Source organism: Toxotes jaculatrix, chromosome 19 (genome assembly GCF_017976425.1).
Source record: "Toxotes jaculatrix isolate fToxJac2 chromosome 19, fToxJac2.pri, whole genome shotgun sequence".
NCBI classification, from domain to species: domain Eukaryota; kingdom Metazoa; phylum Chordata; class Actinopteri; family Toxotidae; genus Toxotes; species Toxotes jaculatrix.
In genome coordinates, this window is record NC_054412.1 from 10,047,681 (window position 1) to 10,072,584 (window position 24,904).

The following is a 24,904-nucleotide window of genomic DNA, read 5'->3' on the forward strand; positions in this document are numbered from 1 at the left end:
CCGCATTTTGTGAAGGCTGCAAGTGGGCTCAGTCTGAGCAGTGTCATCATATCAGCTTACACTTGGCAAAACCACCTCTACCCAAAACCACTGGGCTCTGAGTCCCAGTTTGCCTCACATTCACAATTATAATTCTTTTCTTTTGTCCAGCTGGTGTTGGTCCTACCTAAGATTAAGCTCAGCCCTTGTTAACGCCAGCTCCATGTACATGCTTGCTTTTAGCTGAAAATTTACAGACCTATAAAATCGTTTTGTTTAGCCTCTACTAGTATACATTTGGCATTCCTCTCAAGTCAAAAATGAGTCACTGGTATTTCAAATAGAGGTGATTCACTCATTCCTCACTTGGATTCTGCAACAGGCTTCTCTGGCATTGTTTTTACCGGCTAATGCTGTTGCCAATACTGTCTTGACGCATACTTTCTGTTGCACAAACCAGAAGCAGAAGAATACTTCTCCCTGTGCTGTCTCAGTAGCTGTTTGCAATCCTTCAGCTGCTAATGTGAGCACAGCTCTTCTTACTTTCTTTGGAGAAATGTGTTGAACTGAGATCCATCATGTTTTCCAGCTCGATTTTACATAAGTGGTGTTCAGAGACAGTTGGAAAAATAACATTGACCGCCAGCCTAATTCTGGTGAGTTCCTGTAAGCCAGTGAGCGCCTGTTCTACCACCCACTTGGTCAGACGTTTTGCACAGTTTAACTTGTAGAAAGGCTGTTTATTGGAGTGTGATATGTAAAAACAAAACTTAAGCACAGCAGAGCTTAGAGATAAATGTTAACATCAGTGTGCTAACATGCCCGCTATTACAATGCGAATATGCTGAAGTTTTGCAGGTATGTTCGCCATCTTAGCCTGTTAGCACGCTGACATTTGCTACTTTCCATTAAACGCAAAGTGCAGCAAAGGCTGATGGGAATATCACAAGTTGTGCAGATGTTAAAACAACGTTGTGGAAAAAATACAATTTTGACCTGATGATGTTGTGAGAGGAAACATCAGGGAATGACCAGAGTCTTGGATTCATCATCTGGGGAGCATTTAAACAACACAACACTGGTGTCATACTTAAAGAAGACTGTCCAGCATCTCATCTGATTAATACTGTCTTTCTTTTCTTCCTCTCTGTCTTTCTTCTTTCCTTCTTCTTTTCTTTCTTTCTGTCTAGGTATCAGTATTACCTGCAGGTGAAGAAGGAGGTGCTGGATGGACGTCTCCACTGCTCAGTAGAGCAGGGGATCAGACTAGCAGGCCTAGCAGTACAAGGTAACACACACCCACCCACACAAACACACACATGCGTGAACAAACATCTCATGTGAATAATCTACCAGAGGGAGACAGACAGCACAAGAGAGAGAGAGTGAGCACAAACTCACACTTTCTCAGGTCATCTTGACTTCACTACCTAATATGGCTGCATACCATTGGGAGAGCCCAGTCCACTTGAGTTCCTATGGTATCAGTCTTAACACACACAAACCTCACTCCATCTTCTCGGTCCTGTTCCTGGGTGCTGTCTGTGTCTCAGGGGGAATGTAAACAGACAGTTAGCTTATCTCTAGCGCCAAGGTTAGCCTCTGTAGCATCAGGAAGACTCTTATCTGTCGGGAGGCAAGAATCCTCCGCTGCACCTCCTTTGGTCCGACAAACAGCAGAACAGTACTTAGGATGCACTTACAGGCCCTAGCTGGAAGCCTGAGCATGTTATGGAGATGGTGTTTTATTTGCAATATAATAAGATTAATTAGCTAGTTAAGCTACTGGTGGAGACATACCCATGAAAATGGGCTGATGTTTTTTGTCTAAAATATTATTAATATATATATATATGTCTGTGTGTGTGTTTGTGTTTATTAGCTGACTTTGGAGACTTCACTCAGTTCTTGTCTCAGGACTTCCTCAGGGAGTACGTGCTCTTCCCAGTGGTGAGTCCTCAAACCTTCACTGTTCAAATATAAGTTGTGTGTCTGTGTGTGTGCGTGTTTCTGTTGCCTGAAGGCACACATTCTTGTGTCACCTGTGTACCTCCTCCCTCTGTGTACCTGATTGACAGTCAGAAAATGAGCACGAATGTGAGTGTATGGAGATAAAGATCTTGTTGATACCAAATGTGTTATGTTAATGAGACACTATTTTATTACTGACACTATTAGACAGTTTTTATTTTATCACACTCCTGATTACACTTGAGCTACAAAACAGTTGACAGGGTTTTGGAGAACGAGAGTAAGTGATGTGTTAGGACATAACACCTTACTTTTTCTATCTCGTTCTGCCTCCTAATGTTTTACTTACTTCTCTTTTCTCTCAGAACTGGCTTAATGGAGAGGAGGTGCTGGAGGAGTGGACCCAGAAAGTCGCTGAGGAGCACAAGAGTCACTGGTACCGTTGGCGTCATTTGTTCAGTGTTTGAACATGTGTACACGTGGAAAATGACTTAGAGACAGTGACATTCCTGGTACCTATATTTGTACGTCTGTATTTTCCAGTCGAATGCAGGCCGCTGAAGCAGAGCTGCTGTACATCAAGGAGGTGGAGAAACTGGATGGTTTTGGCCAGGAGAGCTTTGCTGCTAAGGTGGATAAATTACATATCAAGCCTCCTACACAGACACACACACACACTCAGGTCTACAGAGTAGCCGGTTTCTTTGATAGTGAGAGGACTTAAATGTTTGTTTGTGATTTTCATTCTTCTTTCACAGGACAACTACACCAACGATATTTTCATTGGTGTCTCCTTCATCGGTGTGTTTGTCAAACACAGAAATGGCAGATCCATCATGCTCCACAAGTAAGTTGCCTTTTTGTATTTTCTTTCTATTGTTGTCGCCTAAATGTAGTTTGATCCCATTTGTGAGCATGAGATAGTAGTGATAATACAAATCAATGAATATGCAAGAAGATATCAGACATTTTGTGTGGGAAAATTCAATCCTTGTGTGTGCATTTTTGTGTATGTGTGTGTTGCTGTGTGTGTGTGTGTGACAGGTGGAAGGACATTGGTACCATAGCGCACAACAAGTCAGCCATCACAGTGGAGATAACAAGCAGAGACGACACCATCGCTTTTCACATGGTGAGTGTTGTGTCTGAAAGTGGTCTCAGCACATACAGACACACATGCTTTGTTCAAGGTTCCTAGTGGGAAGCGCAACAAAAAAAAAAAACGCACAAACACATTCCTAGATATCCCTGCACAGAGATAAAAACGGGGGCAAATTTGTTCTTGTTCTTCCTATAAATACAACTGTTGTGTTAACTTTAAATATCAATGTTTTTCCTTCTGTGTTTGTACATGCAGGAGGATATGGAAATGGCCAAGTACATCGCCCGTCTTTTCACGGCCAGACACAAATTCTACAAACAAAACAAGATCTGCGCAGAGTGAGTCTCAAGGCCACACAGAGAAACCGGCTGAAGGCCATTAGAACGTTTAAATCCTGTATTATCTGTCATTTAATTTTCCCAATCGAGTTCGACAACCTTTTGAAGGTTATGTAAAAAATGCAATACTAAAACAAATTGTATAACAATACAGAGATCGCAGTGCTTTTAGTTTGTGAATCATCTTCTGTGTTGTCACTTGATGCCTCTCTTTCTCTGTAGGCCCACTCACTCACCTGCACCAATCAGGAGGAGGCCCACCTGGCCCCACCGCCTCTCTCTGGTACCGTCAGAAGCATTTGCTCTCTTTGATATGATTTGATATCTCTGGTTGTTGCTCAGTGGTTGGACACAGTCTTGTTTATTATTGCCTCTGGCCTGTATAAATGAGATCAGAAGCCAGGAGACAGAGGGAGAATTTGGGAGGGAAAAAAAGAAACTGACGTGGTTAGAGATTTGACCCTGCTCTCCCACTCAGGGCAGCTCTTAATTGTGCCATGGAGCCTTGGTTTTAACATGCGTTGCTGGTGTGGTGGGTGTTGTTGGAAAGTTTGCAAGGGTGTTGCTTGGTCTGATTTCCGGTGCGACAATGAAGGCAGTGATTTGTGCGTCCCCCTCCCTGCTGGCCAGACAATGGCTCGGCTAAATGTGGCACAATAGCTGTTCAGTCAGTCCACTCGAGTGCTCAGATGTCTGTCTGAAGAACCACAGGCATTGGCGGTTGACAGCTCCACGGCCCTAGAGTATGCCTGAGTCAGTCACGGTCACCTGTTGTGTAGATGTGTTAAAATAGAAACAAACAGAAACACAAAGTGAAGAAATGGTTTTACCATTTACCATTACAGCCCATGTCATGTCAAGAAAATTAAACTCGCTGAAAATCATTTTTGCTCAGGAAAGTTTGTGACATTATAAGGTTTATTTGGAGGCATAAAAATTAATTACATCTTCTTAACTCTGTGGCATTAAATGTGTTTCTTCCTTCAGTCACGTCCCCAGTCCTGTAACTTTCAGTCAATGCAGTATGGAGAGCATTATCAGGACACACAGAGCTCCCAAGGTACGTGTAAAACACAGACACACACAGACAAACACAAACACATTTTGAGTAAGTCTCAGCCCCTCCAGCTCACTGCTTTAGCCGCAGTGTGATTTAAGATTTCTGTCTCCCTCATAATAACTGAGGCATTTGAATGGAGCTAATTGTGTCTTTCCCATCCGGCGTGTGACTCACAGCCCAATTGTATTTTAACAGTCTCCCAGCCAATTAGAGCCCAACGTTAGGGGTGCAGAGCAGTGACCTCATTTGTGCTTCACTCTTTCATTGACTTGTTCACACACTCAGTCTGCCTTATAATCCAAAGAGCTTCAGTCATGTCGGCGTGACAGTAAAACAGAGCATGTGGAAAAACATTCTGGGTGTGCTACTATGCGTGGGTGTGAAATCATTCTGGAGCGTGACCTCAGGCATCACACTCCGTTTGTGTGGACACAGATTATGTGTATCTGCCAGCTTGTGGGCTTGAGATAGTTTCACACGAGATGAGAGAATGTTCTATTTGTCAAACAAAGAGCAATAACATGGATACCACTGTCCTCTTTATTATGGTGGGAAGAAAAAGATTCCAAATCTGTACTGTTCTATGCTGGTTAACAACTGGGAGAAAAATTTTCACAGTTTTTCTAAGTTGGTTGGGACTGTAACCAGAAAAAACTGTCCTTATGTCCTTATTATTTTGTCCTTATTAATTTATTCTTCCTTACTCTTTTGCTTTTTAGACAGCATCTTCCATGATGACCCCTACTACAAGTCAGAAACCAGTCTGGACCGCTGCCCGGTGGAATTCCCTTTCAGAAATGGTACTGTGCCCAATGGCAGCATGTACAGCAGCCCCAGCATGAGCTCCCTCAATCATTCTCAGACATTCGTCCCGCCTTCGCCCATATCCTCCAACCTCAGCATCCCCGGCAGTGAGCTCATGCGCCCTGACTACATCCCTAGCCACCGTCACAGCGCCATTATTGCTCCGTCCTACCGGCCCACACCTGAGTACGATGCTGTCATGCGGCAGAAGCGGCGCATGCTCCCCGCTCACCATGATCTCCACAGCCAATCGCTGCGCAGTCTGAACATCAGTAATGCCTGTGCTTATCGCCAGCCTGAAGCTTTGGTGTACAGCCAGCCAGAGATGAGGGAGAGGGGCCCTTATCATGGACTGGGGCCCAGCCCTGGCCCTTACACGCCTCAGGTGGAGTTGGATTCTTTGAATATTGTACTACTTTTGTTTTTTAGCTTCTTGCTCTTTTCTTTTATATATGTATTTATTTCTATTTTTCGTGACTTTGCAGATCAGCTACAGTAAGCCAGTGTCCCACAGCCCTCATCAGGGAGGACCAGCCAGCAGCCAGGGCCCATGTCATTCACCCTGTGTAAATGGTGGCGGTGGCAGCAGTGGAGGAGGAGGTGTAGGAAGCTCCATCTCTCACACTGTCAGCACACCTGAGTTGGCGAATACCAAACAGCAGGGGACCAATGCGGGAAGCTACGCAGCTACAGCCAACATGCTGAGAAACCACATGCTGCGCCCTCCTCCACCTTACCCTTCCAGCTCCTTCCGCCCAGCCACCAGTACCCCTGACTTGGCCAGCCACCGTCACCGCTGCATCGGGGGCAGCAGTCCCGAGCTGGTTACCCGCATGGTGCAGCTGTCGGTTAAGACCTTCCAGCCGGACAGCTCAGCTGTTGTGCACCAGTCCCTGCAGGAAGTAAGTGAACCGTTAACTGCAGCTGCTAAGCACCGCTCCACTCTGGGCAAGAGACACAGTATGGAGGTGATCAGCAGCATGAGAGGAGGAGGGTTGGAGGGCATGGTGATGAAGGGCATGAATGCTCCGCTTCATCGGAGGAACACTCTCAGAGAGCATGTGATGCCGCCTCAGCCTCAGTCCATTCCTCAGCCCCAAGCCCCTCAGTCACAACCGCCGCAGCCCCAGCCTCCACCTCAGCAGCCAAAGGAGTTGCCCATGCAGGTGCCTGCCCAGAAAGCACCTGAGACTTCTGCAGCGCCACCTGCAGCGGTGGCCTACCAGCATCAAAAGACTCTTTCTAATGCTACCATGCTCATACACAGTAGTGAAAGTGAAGAAGAAGAGGAGGAGGAAGAGGAGAGACCTGAGCTGGATGTTCAAATCCCGGGTCTCAACGAGGACATCAGCATCAGCGCTCAGCTCCAGGCTGCTCTGGCAAAACTGCCCAATAAACCACCTCCAGAGTACCCTGGTCCTCCTAGACCTCCCAGCAATGCTCAGATCCGCAACCACACCCACAATCACAACCTCACTCATCACCACAACCACAATCAAGGACCACAGAGCAACCAGGGACCAATGGACCCAAACCAAGCCCAGGGCCGAGCTCTCAAAACTGGGCAGAGCCAGGGTGGTGGCGGGCCTGGAGGAGGTTGTGGTGCAGGTGCTGGTGGGACGCTGACCCGAGGGGACCAGGGTGGGGTGAATGGAGCAGTTTTGGGTCCATCCATCTCAGAACCGGACCTGACCAGTGTGAAGGAGAGGGTGAGGAAGGAGCCGGTCAAAGAGAGGCCTGTGTCAGAGATGTTCTCTTTGGAAGACAGCATAGTGGAGAGAGAAATTGCTCAAAGGGTAAGATAATCATTCAGTAATTCAACTACTTATGTCTTGACACCCCTTAATTCATTGTTTAATTTATGCCGGTGTCAACATATTTTTTTAATAATACATGTTATTTATTAGTGCTGAAATGATCAGTTGGCTAATCAGTTAGTCAATCAACAGAAAATGATTTAACAAAAATATTTACAGTCCGACTTTTCAAATGTGAGAATTTTCTACTTTTCTTTGAGTCAGATGATTGTAGATTGTATATATTTGTAATCTATATAGAATATCTTTGAGTTTTGGACTGAATTTGAAGATGTCAGCTTGGGCTCTGATACATTTTGATAAACCAACCGACTGAATTTAAACTGATCTGTAAAAGTAATTCAGCAGAAATGTCAGAACACCAGCCTGTTCTGGATAAAATTGTCCTCCATCCTGGTACAGTTTTAAATGTTACAGTCTGTTGTTTTGCTTGCTAGTTTCATTGCTACTGATTAGCAGTAATCCAGCAATCCACCTGAGAGGGTAGCACTAGTCTCTGAGTCTCCCCATGCAGCTAATACCCTTATAAATCCCTCAGATTATTCTTTGGGTAGCTTGTGTAGCTCGACTCTTTGTTAAGGCGCAAACATTTGACACAGCGCCATTAGTCCAGGTATAAATTAAATCATATAATCGCCTCGCTTGGTTGTGATAAAACCTCTCTGTTCAAGGTTGACCAGGTGTGGACGGCTGTTTATAGTGTGATTGGAGCTCATAAAATTCCACAAAACGTTTTTTGAATTGCGACCATCCAAAACTCCCAAGCTAATATCTCTCATTCGTACCAGGTGGTTTATCTCATACATAGAAGGTACCCCCGGTGACCCCCAAGCTGTTGTTTTGGCTGTCCCACAGGGAATAAGGGGAGTTGGAGAGGGGAAGGGTGGAGCTGTCCTGGAGGTTTAATAGCATCAGAGATTAGGAGAGGTAATCCTTGGAGGAAGGAGGGACCGTGCAATGTGGGTCAGAGTTTGGTAGACCGAAAAGGAGTCAGGGTGACAGAGAGAGTGTGTGTTCTGCAAAGAATAGGAGGCTGGAGAGGAAGGTGGGAATAAACAAAGGGATGAAAGAATGAAAAATATGTGAGAAAGGACAAAACAAGGATGAAAGGAAAAGTTGAAGGCAACAAGTAGATAAGAAGGTACAAGTCTGCTCTTAATAGGCTTTATATACGAGGCTTGTTAGTTCACACCTTTGGACGGAACACAAGGGGACTGGTACGGCCAAGTTTGCCCTACAAACAGGACATACACACACACATGCACGTGCACGTCAGATTCCCCCCGCCCACTTTCTCCATACGCACACGTGTGCGCACACTGTACTCAGGCCAAGGCAGGTCAGTCAGTCTTGCAATGCTGCCGGTACCTGTGACCATGACACCGGGATTTTCCTCTCTCTTGAAGACGCTGGAAAGACAGAAGATGTCTGTGGACTCCATGAAGAGACCGCTGATGATGGCCGCCCTCAATGGCCTCTACGTGGCCCGAGTGCCTGTCCCCAAGAGTTCGGCAGAGGAAGGCGCCAAGGCTTCTACTGACGAACGAGTAAGATGCTCCCTCATGCTCTAGATACGTTGTGTCGAGTTGTTTGAGTCTGTGAGAGTTTCTGACTTTAACTGTGGATTATGAAAATCATAGATTTCCTTTTTTGCTTGTTTTTCAGTTAGACTATGAACTATCGATTGATGGGTAAAAAATGACAGTTGGAATCATTTCAAGCCCTTTATAATAATGTGAAAATTGTAGGTTTAGTCAAATAAATTCTTTTAATTTTATGATATTGTAGATATAACACAAGCTTTTTTAGAGCTTCTTTTCTGCTCACAATTGCTCTAAAAATGTAAAGAAATTCAGAAAGAAAATATAATCGCACCAGATTTATATAGCTTCTTCTAATCTGGATTAAGAGTCCTTTCATTTAATAAGAAGAATTTCAAAACTTTCAAGCCCAAATTTTACTTGTACAAAATGTATTTGCATGATTTTGGAAGATCAAGATTATTGCAGGACCTTTTAAACAGTTTGTCTTATAGTTGTCACGATAAAACTCAAAAACGGTCTCTGCTAATCACATTAATTTAATGAATTACATTTCCCCTGTACTGTCTGTTTGTTCCCTTTTGAGTGCAGAGATGTGAAGCCCGGCCTTTGTCCCTACTGTTGCTAAGCTAACGGGGGCAAGCCCTAAGTGGGCTGTGGAACGCGTGGCATGGTGGTGCTTATCGCCTCTGGGCCCGCTGGTATGTTAAGAATGTGACCCGAGAGAGAGTGAGCGAGCCGCAGAGACAGAGGGATAGAAAGAGAGAGAGAGAGAGACAGAGATGCTGCTCTCTCAAACATGACGGGCCTAATAAACACGTACCCCCACCAGGATGAATACCACCGCTGCATACCCTGCTCTTTTTACAGCTGTGTTGATGCATTAAACATGCTTTGAGTGCTTGAAGTCAGTATTCAGTTGTGAGTTAAGAAATGTGGACGTATATTATAATGAGATTTCTGGATTCTCCCAGTCTGAATAGTCTCTTAGGTATGGTGGAATGTAAACGGATAAAAGCCTTTTTGGGGGACTGAAAGAGAAACCTCTGAATGATGTGTTGCTTGGTATTCAAAGACTAACACCCCCTCCTCTCTTCCTTCCTTTCTTTCTCTCTGTCTCTCCAGTGTAAGACCTTGGAGTTGAAGCTGGAAGAGGAGCGGGTCTTCACTGAGTATGAGCAGGTGCCCAAGAAGAGGGCAAATTGTGTTCTCACCACAGCAACTCTGCCCGAAAACACAGAGCGCAACCGTTTCCGTGACGTTGTTCCTTACGAAGAGAACCGGGTCGAGCTTGTGCCCAACAAGGAGAACAACACAGGCTACATTAATGCCTCGCATATCAAGGTGTGCACCAGGGATCCAATGTGTAAAAGTTTTAAAAAGGAATTATGGGATAATTTTTATGATCAAGACTTTCATGTAACTAATTTGATACCCTTTCTACATTTCGCATACAGTATACAATCCTGTGAAAACTATGTATCTCCAGAATATTATCACTGTGAACATAGAGCATGCTGAATTTAAAATCAGACTTTGTCAGTTTTCAGTGTGAATGTATATACAGAAGAATAATGATATAGACTGGGGAAAAAAAAAGTCAAACTTGGAGATAAAATATTTCACAAAGTGCTTTATAAGATTCAAGCTTATGTGTATGGCTCTTAATCATAGTAACGGTCTCAGAGTGCTTTGCAAAGAGCGAATCATACAACTTAAATTAAAACAAAGGGTATAAACTTGATACATTCAGCTCTCTGCTAGTCTTTGTTGTGGTCATTTCTAAGCAGGGAATGGCTCGGAGGAAAAGGATGAAAGGCAGCTATTGAAGGCTGTTTGGGCCTTTAAGCTCACAGAGCTTGTGGAATTCCCAAAGAATGTGGTCCAAACTCCAAACCCTCTTAAGTCAACCTGAGCTGCTCTCACTAGCCCTCTATTCATGCTTAGTTGCAAACAGTGTGTGCGTACAAGCTTGTGTGTATGCATGAGTTTGCATTTTGTGTGTATGCCTAATTGTGGTCCGGTGCGAAACTGCGATCACCACACTGAATCGCTGCCTATCACGGTGTAACCCTCTTACCCCCCGCTCCCCCATCACTTAAGGTAGCTGCCGCAGAACAAAAGGCCTTGTTTATTCCCCATCCATCTCCTAATGCTGTGTTTACAGTCACAAGGTGGCCTGAGGAATCAGCTGGGACATGCTCATTATGTAATGGCACTATGAAGTCTCTGTGGTTGCCGTGTATCGGAGATGGGAAGTGTTTCAGTGCTGTGTGGCCTTCTGAGTTTTAATGAGGGAAAGCACACCAAAGTTAGACGAGAGGTGCTGATAGTTTTATAAATGAGAGAAAACAGGTCCCACAGTAGACACACATTAAAAAGGTGTTTATACTGCCCCCCTGTGGTGGATGAGATTATTGTCTTTGTCTTCAATGAGCTGCAAATGCATTTATTTTAAAATATAAAAAAAATCTTTGGGCTAAAATGGGGCTTTTGATTTGTATTTGGCTTAGATTTAGTTTTAGTTTTTTTAGTGTGACTGTGTTTACAGGCTGATTCGTGTTTGCACTGCAGTCACTATGATCTGCCTGTGCGCTAATTGATTGTTTATGTATGTATGTGTGCGTTTTCCCAGGTGATGATCAGGGGGGAGGAGTGGCACTACATTGCCACCCAGGGCCCGCTAGCCAACACCTGTGCCGACTTCTGGCAGATGGTCTGGGAGCAAGGGGTCAGCGTTATCGCCATGGTTACTGCAGAGGAGGTATACGCACACACACATATATATATGCACACACGGCACACGGAAACATGGATATTTTTCAGTGAGCAGTCGACAGCTGGCTTTTGTCTGTGTGTGTGTGTGAAATAAGATGGCAATGAGGGCGTGTGTGTCACTGTGTCATTGTGTTTGTGTGTACACATAAACGCCATTGTGTACGTCTATTTTCCCGCATCCCCTTCTTCTCTTTTCCCTCCCTTCCAATCACCAATCAATCTTCATCCTCCTCTCTTCCATCCAGGAGGGTGGCCGGTCCAAGAGTCACCGCTACTGGCCTAAACTGGGTTCCAAACACAACTCGGCCACTCACGGCAAGTTCAAGGTGACCACCAAATTCCGCACCGACTCAGGCTGCTACGCCACCACGGGGTTAAAGGTCAAACACCTGCTGTCTGGCCAGGAGAGGACGGTCTGGCACTTACAGTACACTGACTGGCCTGAGCAGGGCTGTCCTGAATATGTTGTGGGATTCATCTGTGAGTGTGACTTTGTCATTATTATCATAACAAGAAATGATTAAACAATTACTCTGCCTTCACTATTTAATATCTAATTAAAGGAATAACATTTTTTTTTAGTTGCAGAGAGACTTTCTTGCAGAGAAACAGTCACCAAATAAATTTTTTTTCAGTTGTTTAAATCATGCAAAACTCTCTGCAAGAAAGCAAATAAGTGCAATTCTCATTTCTTTTAAAGAAGCATCCACTCCCTAAAAATATGTTATTATACAACTAGTGTAAACAACAGTTAAACCACATTCAGCAAATTCTTTCCTCAGCCTGGCAGACACATTGCCCACATCTTACTTTTGTCTCCTTTTTCTCTCTTGCAGCCTACTTAGAGGAGATCCAGTCTGTGAGGAGACACACTAACTCCATGCTTGACACCTCAAAGAGCCTCAATCCTCCTGTGGTGGTACACTGTAGCGCTGGGGTGGGTCGTACCGGCGTGGTCATTCTCACTGAGCTCATGATCAGCTGCCTGGAGCACAATGAGGTGGGTGGACGAGGGGGTGTAAAATTAGGAGTCTGATAGGGCTCTAGTTAAGTTTAACTCAAGGTGAGATCATTTTTAGGATCATGCCTTTTCTTTTTTTAACATGATGTGTATCACAAGACTCATTTGAATTCAAACACAGTTTATTATGATGGATGTAAAACATGCACATAAGACTTTTATTGTGTAAATCAAGAGTTTGCCTTTGTGAAGTCAGTTAATCAGCGTATATGAGGATGCAACTTAAGATCAGATTAAAACGGATGAATAAAAAATAGTGAAAGCAGAGTTGTTTGAAAAGATACACAACATTTGCACCACATTATAAACACTTTCTAACTCAAATATGCAGACCAGGTAAATCCAGGTCAGATCCACTTTTAATTTCTCTTAGTGAATCCTCTGTTTTTTCTTGCCAACATACATACTTTTAGCTTTGTCACTGCACTGAGTAATGCAGATCAGCAGAACACATTTTACATTTTTAAATCCCCTTGTTCTTGTCACCTTGTTTTCTTTGTCTCTCTGTCTCTTCTTTCCTTCTCCTCAGCCAATGGAGGTTCCCACCATGTTGTCTGAGCTGAGGCAGCAGAGGATGCTAATGGTGCAGACCATCTCCCAGTACAAGTTTGTCTACCAGGTCCTCATTCAGTTCCTCAAGAGTTCCCGCCTCATCTGAGGGCAGGCTCATGACCTTTGACCTTACACGACGTGGCAGAATGGCAGCAGATGGCGACAGAGGTACTTAATCTATGCTTGAGGACTGATACAGCAGATATAACTGATAGCGTCAGTTGGCAGCAGATGCATTTAGAAGCAACTCTGCTTTGAGTGGAGCTGAGTTTTCTGCGCTGCAGTTTATGGTGATGGAAATTTATAGATGTGCATACAAACTCACCTCATGGGAGAAAAGGATTTGTGTAGGCCTGTATCAAAACCGATAACAATTTCTCCTAGTCAGTGTGTTCACACTTCATTCTTTTATTCCCTGGGATTTAATCTTAGACCTGATCTTTGTGTGTGGAGAATGCACGTTTGTGCGTTTTTTCCATGCAGGTCAGGTGAATAAGCAGCTTATCTTTCCTGCAGGCATGAATGTGTATGTCTGTCTACGTGCCCAGTGCACTCTTGAGATTTCTTAAGAAATGTTGTGAGAAATCAAGTTTGGATGGATTGCCTGCCTGATACTTTTCTCACTCATTATTTAGCCATTATTAGAAATGGCATTATGCTGCATGAACAGTAGGTGGCAGCAGTATTATTACTAAACTCTGTACTCTGAAAGAGTTTGCCAAACAAAAATATTCTTTCAATCACTGAACTAAAATGTTCTTTTATTTTTAACAGAGTATTGATTAATACAGCAAATATTTACTTCAACATCGTAACAAATCTTTTTATTTATTTCTATCAAGTTTGAGGTCACCTTTGGCATTGAACAGAGCATTGACAAGCTTTTATTCTTAATCTTTACTATATTTTTTGGTAAGCCTTCCTTGTGAATGTCAAAAGGATTCCTCCCGTTTTCCTGCTGACGTTTCCTCAGTTTAAACATTTCTGAGATCCCAGTGTTACACACAAACACACATACAGTACATTTCGACAATTATTTGTTTTTTGGAATCACAGCTCCTTGCGATCAAATGTGTCTTGTCACATTTTTTTTTGCCTCAAAGCATTTCAAAACTTTGTCCAATGAATTAATTTATACATATAATTTCACTGTTTGCGTATGCAGTTGATAGAGAACTGTGTCCTTATATACAGCAGATACTGAGTATACTGTATTATTATGCCTTATTGAAAAAGCTGCCTGGTTGATCCTTGTTGTGGGGTCCTGGATGGGTTTGGTAAACTAAATTCCTTTTTTTTTGTTTTACCTCCAAAGATGAAATCTTTAAATCAGTATTTTATAGTTTGCATTTTGATATAAAAACAACTTTAACATTTCAAATCATTTACCTAACTCTCAGGTAAAGATTTTGCAGTCAGAGAATGCTGATGTCTTGGTTTATTTCTGAAGGATAGTAGTTTAGTGACACAACTGTCTTTGCCAGAAAAAAGGCAGCTGTTTCTACTAATCTGATCCAAACCCAGTAGATTACTGTGTTGCCAAGTATCTGAATCCTGTTTATAAAATCACCTTCTGAAGAATTTCCTTTTTCATGTTGCATTAAATATAATTTTTTTTTTTAATTGTAATGCAAAGCCAAGCGTGTCCAAAATAACTTTGTACATAATGGGCATGTGAGACAAAAGATTTGTTTTATATAGTTCCTTTTTTTGACTTGGTACCCTAAAAATACCGCAACATAATAAACTATGCATGCATTTTTATATTTCATTGTATATATTCTCAGATAAGTATAAGCTTTATGCTCTCTTGACATATAAGTGTTTTGTTGCACTTCAGTTCTCTTTGTGACAGTATTTTCTCACACGGCATTCCACTGTTTGTTTATATTTAATTTTTTCCCCTTGATTTTTCTTTTTTGGCAAAACTCCCAAATACGTGTGTACATATGTTTTGTATATCCGTTTTCAGTGCATCAAGTCTTTGGTTTTTCTCTCCCCAGACATGTATGAAGCTGTCGTACTTGCTTATTATGCAATAAAGCCTTATTTTCTTTAAGAGGATGGCCACAAACTAATTTATTTTGGAATTTTTGAATAATTTTCTTTTACCTAGCAATACTGTGTGTGTTTCTCGCAGTACTGGAGACATTAATTAGCACAGAGCAGTCACAGAAGGTGTTAATACAAACACAGTCCTCCATCCCAGCCCTCCATAATGGCTTGAGCACATTCTGGAGCTTTAATAGGCCCCTTGTGGTGAGGCAGCTGTCCTGACTGCCTGACAAGGATTTTGTACCACTGACCCCCTACACATAAACGCAAACATCTTGACTCTGTTGGACGACAGGGTCCAGCTGACGAGTCAGTCAGAAGGCTAAACAAATAAGAAATCCCTGACAGTTAACAGGAAAAGAACTTCTCAAAGCCCTTATGATCTAAAAAGCAAACTTCACAGTCAGCTTTTCACCCTGGCATCAACAAGGTAGAAAAGTACTCTGCTTACAACTAAAGTTGCTGTGTACAACACAAAAATTAAATTACCAAAAATCCATAAGACTTTCCATAAAGATATGAATGCTCTCCATCTTTGCTCCTGTACAAAAAGCAGCAGAAAGTGCCTACAGTTCCGTGAAGCTCCTAATGAAAGGAGTGTATGCAGTCCATAGGGATCAGTCACATTCCATCATTTCTTTCCTTTCTCTTCATTTTCGTGCGATTGCTTCACGCAGCTCTGTCAAGTATTGGTGATCTTTCCCGTGAGCCACCTCCATTATGGCCATTGCCTGTGGTCGCACAATGATAACAAATAATTTTACAACATTTTACAGCACGGAAATATGTACATTATTTCTAAATTTGGTGAGTATGTGGCTGCACTTCTTTATTGGTACCAGCCGAAATGTGTTTGTAGCATTAAGTATTGAAAACTATTCCTGATTGTCCTGGCACTAGTTTCATAATACAATGTCAAATGATACCCAGGTCTGTAGCGACTATATGTGGCCTGAGAAGCTGGTATAAAATGTGAGAACATCACATTACCTTCTTGAAAGCGTTAATGCCCGCTGAGTGCCTCTCCATCCCCATGTACAGTCTGCCCAACTTCAGGTACATGGAGGACACATTCAGGGAGTAGGGAGGGTACAGCTGGCTGCATGGGGCAGAGATCATAAGTAGTTCTTTTACTCAAACACAAATAATTGATCTCAAAAGTATTGATAAGACAATATAAAAGACATATTTGCAAGGAATCTCGTAGAGCAGATGTGACAAGACATTGTATTATCATATTCATATTGTATGTTCACTGGCATAAGGAATATAGAAGTTGAAACTCGTTCTCTATTGTACAGCTGGAACAAAAACTTGGGTCAACTTATCAGTTTTTCAAATTGACACATATTTTTAGGCTAGGGGAGAGAAGAGTACTAGAATGTCCAACTCATGTAAAATTACTTGAGTAGAAAATGGCTTAACAATACTCCAATGATTTATTATTGCACTTCTGTGAAACTGAAGGACTCGCAAGAGAGATTAAAAAGAAATAAAATTGAATCAGCTGAGGCTGAGCTATACTGACTGTTAGTTCTTATCATGGGTCAAACTCTATTCTCTGTAATTACTACCTTTCCTGAGGGAAATGACAAGATAATTTAATCAAAAATGGACTTAAATGAAATAATTATCCAATTTAGAAAATGATAAAAACAATGCAGGCACACAAAATACCCTACTCATTTAGACGGTCAGGGTCTGACCTGCAGGTTATCATGAACGGTTAGGAAGTGTGTGGAAAGATGTGTGTTTTTGTGGGTTTCCTAGTACTTGTAAGGTTTGAGGATCTTCTCGCCGTAGCTGATAGCTGTGTCTATATCTTCCATGTAGAGACAAATCCCCATGGCCTGGTACATCATGTGGAGCATGTAGACATTGGAGTCATCAAAGACGGCTCCCATCTCCTCCAGGCTCTGTTCACACATCTCCAGCAACTCACTAGGGGGTGCCACAGAGTCAAGGCTGCGTCAACACAAGCTGAAGTTGAACTGACAAGTGAAAGGGCCTCTGATCGTACAGTCAGATGTTTTAGAGCCTGCTAAACTACTATGATGAAGAATGAAGTCTACCATGAGAAAGTCAGTGAGTAAATCCTAACTTTACAGCAAATAATTAGAAAATGTGGAGAAATCTCTACTGTCATCACACAAATTATTTACCAAATCAGTCAATTAGTTAAAAACTGAGTTCAAGCAAGGGAAAGTGAAGTTTGACTATTGAGCTATTAGGCTTAATTAGCTTAATAAAAGCTTAATAAATAATGAACTTCATGATGGTACAAAATTTTGTACTTCATATTTCCCGCAGTTGTTCTCAATAAAAAACAGAACAGTGCAAACACAAGTATTATTTAATGACATAAAAAAAGGATATTTTTTATGTGTTTGAAGGCTCTGAACTCCTTGATGGTTTTCCTGGCATAGCGCACCATGTTGTTGATGACCTCTGGCTCGATGGGGTCACTCCGCTTACGTACTTTCAACTTTACCTTGTCCTGTGGGTGAAGGCAGAGCCTGAGAATGACAGTCAACCAACCCAGCTTGTAGGATACACAGCATCTCTCACTTAGAGCCCACAAGTGCTGGTCAAACCAAAATATTGCATATCGTGTTATTTAGTCTTTTTTAACTCAGCAATCATTTTTTACTGGGTCTTACTTTGGACTTTGTTTTACATTCCTGGCAGTCACAGGTGAAGTAATAGGACTCTCTCAGCCTGTTGTTGCGGTCATCTGTTGGATAAAGGAGGTCTATGTAGCTGATGAGAACCTAGAGAGGGAAATAACACACGAAAACACAGCACATGAGAATCACAAATAATGCTCACTCTCTCAGTGTCATTTAACATAAAACATGATTTACATGTATGTATGAACTGATCGTTTGAAGTAATTGAGCAGATCTTTTTGCCATAGTCTGAGTGGAAGCCGATGCACTTATTCAAGTTGAATTGAGCGCACAGACAGACAGACAGACAGTAATATAATTAGCAAATGTTTCACACACTCCACCCTCTTGTAAGAAGCATGGCGCCCTCCTCCACTCATACACATGCTTGAGAGAGAGAGAAAAAAAAAGAGAACAGGACGCAACCCCCTCTAATGGCAGCTGTCCCCTTTCCTCACTTCATCTCCAGGCTTCATGTCCTGCACAGCCCGAACTTCAGCTGACGTCCCGTTATATGTGACTATGACGCTGGGGAGACAGCTGTGGTTCATCAGTGCCACACTGTGAGAAGAGACAGACAAATACCAAGAGAGAGGTTAGAATAAAAATACCACTCTCTGCTTTCCCTTTCTCACAAAGGATGTAGGAGCAGTGAGACTTATTATTGCTCATAGCAATGACATAACACTGACATAACCACTTTATTTTTAAATGGTATTAGCATTGTGCTACAACTGTGCCTACAGAGAGGTCTTGAGTGTCCCTGAAATATGTTACCGACTCTGCTATTACCTGGATGGCAGGCTGGAAATAGCTCAACAAGGAGCTGAGAGGGCAAATTCCCTCTCACACAGCCCATTTTAAAACTTAGCAGCCTCAGCCACAGCAGGGAGCCGAGTTCAACTGGAGAAGTCGTCTTGTCGGGCCTCTTTAGACATCTGTTACTTGCTTCGAGTTGTTTCGAATACTGAGTTTTAAATCATACACAAACTAGTTAGCATTTACAAGCAGATTTCCACATAGATTTCCACTGATTAAGTATAAAGCTAACCTGTGCAGTTACATACAAATAAACTACAAAATCTCACAAAACCTTGAAATTAATCTGAAGTCAACTAGAAAAAGAAAAGAAAACCACAACACAACAGAGGCTGTGTGAGGAGGGAAGAACATACTGAGATATATTACACCTTTACATGTGTTGTTGAAACAGTACTGAGTGAAAATGTAATCGTATGTATGCGTGAGAGTTCTCCTTCTTACTCTGGGTAGATCGCAGTACCCATGTGGGATAGTTCGGCATCTTCTATTGTGAACCCATTACAGGCAACCTGTTGAATGAAGGACACCGGGCAGAAAAAGAAATAATGCTTATACACATGAATCATTCTTTGCCTGTTTTACAGTGAATTATAAATATCTTCTTTCTTCTTTAACTCAGGTGGGTGTGTGCGGTACCTGGGAGAACAGCGTGAGCAGGTCTTTGTGGTCGGGCAACTCCAAGTGTTTGGAGTAAAAACGATGCAATCCCGCAATGTCTGCCTCGTTCATCTCTCTTTTCTCATTATCTACGTCCTGCACGTCTGTTACAGGAAGAGGGACGTACATTTTTATTTGCTTGTATTAGTCTAACGATTTCTTTTTTCTGATTTGGGTTTCAATTCATAAGAGGGTTTTGAAAAGTTTGGAAAATTATCTGATCAGGAAACTGTGCAGAGAAAATTTCTGATATTCTCTTTCTAAAGAAAATGGGAAGAGCCATAATGACCAATAACGTATGTGGCCTGAAAGGCAAAAAAAAAGTTGTTTTTGCATTACAACTATCAATGTATAGGTTTTCATCTAATCGTGGTTTCTAATATTAAGACTAATCCATCAATTTTGCAGCACACTCCTGTGATGTTCTTGGACTAAGGATGGACAGATTAAAGAAAAAAGATCAAAATTGATGTAACAGAACTAGCAATAATACTTTGACTTTTTATTTTAATGCCACATAAACTAAATACTGTATTTATTTATACCTGCAATATTTTTTAGCATCAGCAAAAATTAGTGTTTTTTTTTTTGCTTGCTTTTTTTGCTTTTTTGCTTTTTTTCTGAGCCTTTTTAATGAATACTCCTAATATGATTTCCTTGATCCAATACCATTTAACTTACAGGCACATATGTAGTGATATGCAGTCAGGTCTGTGTGTTTGTCTAAAGTGCTCCAGCTTCCCATTCAAGCTGTTACACTTGTTATGCTGTCTGATGGCCATTCGACCCTCATCTATAGGTTATATATAGATGTAGTCAAGGGTGTCTCTGTCACTCTAATCTGAATGGGCTGTGCTTTTTGAAGAGGGACATCTGGGGGTACTTAGGGCTTAAGTACAGAGACTCAAAGTTTATGAAGCCAGTACTCACTTTATCCTTAAATTGCCTTCCAGGTTGTTTAATATCACAAAAAATTAACATGCATGCTTTCCTTTGAGTTAACTGATTATTACTCACGTGATTGTACCTCTCCTATTAGCAAGATCTTCTCAGACATAGATCTTTCTTTCTGCAATTTCTGTGGAAAAAAGATGGAAATTACCACAGTGAACAACAACACAGTATCCGCCAGACAACTCTCACACAGGACACTGCGTGTTTTATTAACGCTTCAACCTTTTTGGCGAGGATCCGGGCCACCAGGCGGGACGTCTCTGACGGGCACCAGTTCTCTCCGAATACAGTCATTGCCGAGCACTCCAGCTTGTGCATGGCCCAGTCCCCTTTCTACACACAAACACACATAAATATTATAATGGCACACAAAGGAGCTACCCTGTAGTTTAAAACCAACTGAAATGTGAGTATCCTCAGTGGAGCCAACTATTGTCAGTTTAGGTCCCACCACAACCAGAGGCCTAACAGCTGAAGCAAGTAGTATGGTGGAATTTGACTCCACACTGCGTTAATCTAATGTTACCCTCACCCCTTTACCCCTCCAGTATGCAAAATGACCCCCTCTGCCCCCCTTTCTAATACCTTGGCTTACCTTTTGTCAATGGTTTTAGACATATACAATAAATAACTGCCACTGACTTGATAGTTGACTCATTAGATAGAAAGTCAGGTGATTCATGAGAATTCAACCACTGGAGTCCATGAGTGTCTTGACCAAATTTCATGTCAACCATGTCAACAGGAGTTACTCCTGTAAAGAGTTACTCTTTCGCTTGCCTCAGTGTTTCCTACCTGGCATTTCACATTGCAGTAGAAGGCTTTCTTGCACTTCCCACATCTTGCCAATTTCTCCTTCCTACAAATGACAAAAATAGGGTCAAATGTGTATCTTGGTATAGGTGAGTATCTTGTTGCTTCAGTGCATCAGTGTCTGTATGGACATTTAAACATCCTGCTCTGAAGCGACAGTTGCTGGTGGCCTACCATAACTGATAGCAATGAAGGGGTTTAAAACATTCTGTGGTATTAATAGAGCTGACCTTATGACGGACCAGCTGTCTCTCTACCGCACTGAAAAAGTAAAGCAGTCCAAAAGTCCTCTCATTTCATTTTGAGACACTTACGTCCAAATAAGCTGCTCTGTGTTCAGGGTAAGTGGTGGGAAAACACTTCCTGATGTAAAGTCCAGCTGTAAATCCATTTTTTACCACAGTGATTAATTTAAGCTCTTGATGAGTCGATTCTGGCCTGGACGATGTGTAACAAAATTACTGACTTCGATCTGTTGAAGTGTTGGGTTAAAGCAAGCGGTATGAAAGACACCTGATTTCCATCACTATCAACAAATCTAAAAGTGATCAAACAATCTTTGATTGTGTTAAGAAGAGAGTGGGTCTCCAGAGGTGGATATGTGATGTGTATCTGCAAAATAGAATAGATTACCAGTGTGATGTTATTAGCAATTTATAGCCCCTTCATTAATCTCCACTACAGCTGGAGTTGAAAGAGACTGTGTTATGTAATCGTGTTGCCTTTCAGTTAACAAAGTTTTTTTCTCATGGTCACCGTTGCTGTGCTCACAGAGAGGGTTACGTAGACCTGTGAAATAAGATATACATGAACCACCATTTGGAAAGATGAGCCACACAACTGAAATACATTTTTATGGAGTGACATGCTTATGACAAGGAGGCTATGTGGTGCTACATGTGTGTTTGGTTGGTCAGTACTAAGTGGTTTGGTAAACAGAGAATCTGGTTTGTCTTAACCACATGTTTTCAGACCTGCATAGAAATAAATCACATGCAATGAAGTGTTTGTTGCTGCCACAGGATGTCGGCCATCATCAGCCAAAGTTGCAACAGATAGAGGCAAACATACTCAGATGAGGCTCTTTATGAACTGTGTTAAGTACAGAAAGGAAAAGAAGTGAGTTGTCAAAGCATGAGGGGATAAAAATAACCAATCCTTACCCTGTGAAGCAAAACTCACAGTAGGAGCCTCTCTCTTTCACTGACAGCACGTAAGAGTATGCTGGGCTGGAAAACAGGAGCTCTCCAACTTTAAAGGGCCTGGTAACGCGGAGACCTCGCCCTTTTCCCGGACTGTCAAACCTCTCAATTCCCTCGATGCTGCCCGTCATCATGCCTCCTCTGTGTTGTCTCCCTTATGAATGACTCTCTTGAAGGAGAGAAGTGGGATGTGGCACCCCAGCTCTAAGTGTTGGGGCGTTACCCTCCCCAGTAATAGTTCATAGTGGCATCTGAAGGCACAGAGTGCTCCAGGCTTCAGTTTTATACAGACCAAGAAAACTAGATAAAACTTTTGTTTAGGCACACAACATCTGATTCAGGGAACCCTCTAGAGTAATTTCACAGCAGTTGTATAACATTTGTGAATGTTCTAGGGGGCGGTTAGGTGGGGTTTTAAGGGTGGGGGGCAGTGATCCCATTGCAACAAGACTTGACCCTCTTGCACTTAAAAAAAAAAATCAGCTCGGGTTTGATTCACAAACTACAAGTGTGTTAGTATTAAATACATTTATCACCCATGTTCATTAAATAAATAGTTTGTATTTGTTGTAAATGACGCAGAGAAAATTCAAATAAATTAATTTCATTAATGTCAGTCCAATGACTACCTGTTCCAACGGCTACCTTCAGGGAGGCGGTACCCAGGGCTCTTGCAGTAATAAATGAACACTGAAGGGTATGCCTCTTTTTCACAGACCTGTGCAATAATCCACCTTGTGCAATCAAAAATAAACATTCAATAGTGCAATATCACATGCAGGTATTTCTTTTTTGTAATCTTTTTTCAAGATGTACTGTTTCTTAAACACATAGATATATACATATATTATTATTATATTTGCTTATTATACTAGTTTACTAGAAATTCTCTTTTTTCTTTTAATCTTTGTGCATAGGAAAATGTTTAGATTGCTTCTGGACTGCGTGTGCAATGACAATAAAGATTCTGATTCTGATAACATCAGTACTGAACTGACTGACACTGCTAGTTGTCACAAAGACAGATATGAGAACTGTACAGTCAGTCACTGGCAGTCTTGCTTATAGTTTTTCCTAATTTTTGCATGTAGGAAATGGCCAAAACTGTCTTGTCTGTGGTTCTCTTACATGTTTATTTTTTTCTTTCTTCTTTCAAGGCAGTGGCTCACGGTCCTTTGTGTTGCCACACTTCCACTGTGAATGCCTGCTATGCTCTGTCACGGTTCTGAATGGGACCTGTGGTGTCAGGTTCAAGAAATGATATGATGTTCATGTCCTCACTCTGTCTGAGCCCTGTGGTGTGTTTGCTCTTTATCAGCACACGCTCACTTCACTTTAAACAGACAATGAGCCGTCATGGAGGTGTTGTGACCCTCTCCATCCTATAACAGAAAGCAACACAGTATTCTTTAGACTGTTTAACACTTCATGCAAAATATATAGGATGATCAGGAATTGACGTTTTATACTATGGTTGTACATTTAATGTCTTATTGATGTTGTTGATGTCATTAGGTAAGGAAGGACTGTTTTAAGTATTTTGGGGGCATTTTTTTGCTTCTTTGGAGAGTCAACAGCAGATATATGATGTTTTTCTCAGATCTAGCTTATGTAAAAAACCAAGTAGCAACATACATATATATATACGTATATATAAAATATATAAAATATATAAAATATACTTACGTATATATAAAAAAACCTACAGTCAATTTAGTGTTGAACTTTTTACTGCAGTTCAGTGAGGCCATCTGGTGGTGAAGACTGAGTGTGTCTTTAAAGCTCACCTCTACTCTCTTGTACAGTTGATCGTTTTGCATTCTGGCAAATAAGAGTTTGTGAATTTAAATGTTACTGTAGTGTTCAACTGTAGCAACACCAGCTTCAGTTCCTCTATGTAGTATACAAACAAAACTTTATTCATCATGGAGATCAGACCTAGACAGATTGATATCAGAAGGTCTCAAGTTCCTAACTGGTGTCCACTTTTGTCACATTGTGCCATCATGTGGGTGTTATTTGTAAGTACACCCTCATATCATTAAGAAGCTCGTCCATGACTCATCACACTTCACCAGTCACCTTAGATACAGACAGATTATCTGACAACCAAGTGAGTTCTAGTGGGACGACCGGCACTCCTGATTTTTTTACACAGAGGTAGAGCGAGGGAAAGCTCAGGTCAGGGACTTGATCTTGAGTAAATTGAAATATTTCATAAGCAACCATGCAAACACATTACACACCTGCGCACCTACTCTCTCTCTCTCTCTCTCACACACACACAAACACATACAAGCACAAACCACTGTGAAGATTTGTCCGTCATCTGTATCTGAAGGCTTTATCCAACCTTGCCCCAGTTTCCCCTGATTTATTATAATTCCATTTTTCCAGTCTTTCAATCTAAAGATTTGTTCCTCCTCATTTTTAATAATGTGCAAGCAAGAGAGGCATGTCCCTGGCAGATTAAGTCGTCGTCTTTGGCGTCTCGTCTTGATTACATCAGAGGAACCTGATTTGATTTGGAAGAAACCCCTCTGTTCCAGTACGCGATCTCTTTAGACCTCCCCACTGTGCTGATTTCTTGCTTTGTCAGAGGGGATGATCTTGATGAATATGATCTGAAAGAGAGGGAGGGAGAGGGGGATTAGGTGAAAGGATTATAATTTCCAATGACGAGAAATAATAAGAAACAATAAATCCTAAGTAGATTTAGTTCTCAAGGAAACCCTGTTAGGGGAAATCAACAGAATAAGAGACAGGTCA

The 24,904-nt window shown here is 41.9% G+C and overlaps 2 protein-coding genes across 2 annotated transcripts in view; one reads left to right on the forward strand and one right to left on the reverse strand.

Moving 5' to 3' along the window:
• The window catches only part of LOC121199395 (tyrosine-protein phosphatase non-receptor type 14-like), a 32,690-nt gene extending 18,972 nt beyond the window's left edge, over positions 1 to 13,718 (forward strand). The window contains exons 4-20 of the mRNA XM_041064039.1: positions 1,170 to 1,267; positions 1,862 to 1,929; positions 2,316 to 2,386; positions 2,494 to 2,581; positions 2,709 to 2,797; positions 2,995 to 3,082; positions 3,308 to 3,390; positions 3,613 to 3,673; positions 4,378 to 4,450; positions 5,170 to 5,639; positions 5,740 to 7,050; positions 8,478 to 8,618; positions 9,738 to 9,956; positions 11,248 to 11,376; positions 11,636 to 11,870; positions 12,227 to 12,390; positions 12,941 to 13,718. Of these exons, the coding sequence (XP_040919973.1) occupies positions 1,170 to 1,267; positions 1,862 to 1,929; positions 2,316 to 2,386; positions 2,494 to 2,581; positions 2,709 to 2,797; positions 2,995 to 3,082; positions 3,308 to 3,390; positions 3,613 to 3,673; positions 4,378 to 4,450; positions 5,170 to 5,639; positions 5,740 to 7,050; positions 8,478 to 8,618; positions 9,738 to 9,956; positions 11,248 to 11,376; positions 11,636 to 11,870; positions 12,227 to 12,390; positions 12,941 to 13,069 (3,517 nt within the window). The 3' untranslated portion in view covers positions 13,070 to 13,718. The remainder of the gene's footprint in view (positions 1 to 1,169; positions 1,268 to 1,861; positions 1,930 to 2,315; positions 2,387 to 2,493; positions 2,582 to 2,708; positions 2,798 to 2,994; positions 3,083 to 3,307; positions 3,391 to 3,612; positions 3,674 to 4,377; positions 4,451 to 5,169; positions 5,640 to 5,739; positions 7,051 to 8,477; positions 8,619 to 9,737; positions 9,957 to 11,247; positions 11,377 to 11,635; positions 11,871 to 12,226; positions 12,391 to 12,940) is intronic.
• A 1,301-nt stretch (positions 13,719 to 15,019) lies between these two features.
• Positions 15,020 to 22,412, reverse strand: smyd2b (SET and MYND domain containing 2b). Its single transcript, XM_041064040.1, has 12 exons — positions 22,097 to 22,412; positions 20,916 to 20,979; positions 20,343 to 20,453; positions 20,184 to 20,244; positions 19,146 to 19,270; positions 18,951 to 19,018; positions 18,146 to 18,248; positions 17,679 to 17,789; positions 17,395 to 17,515; positions 16,792 to 16,966; positions 16,009 to 16,117; positions 15,020 to 15,749 (listed from the first exon to the last, which is right to left on the reverse strand). Exons 1-12 carry the CDS (start codon positions 22,267 to 22,269, stop codon positions 15,669 to 15,671), a joined length of 1,302 nt encoding a protein of 433 aa, XP_040919974.1. The 5' UTR covers positions 22,270 to 22,412; the 3' UTR covers positions 15,020 to 15,668.
• Positions 22,413 to 24,904: the final 2,492 nt, after the last annotated feature.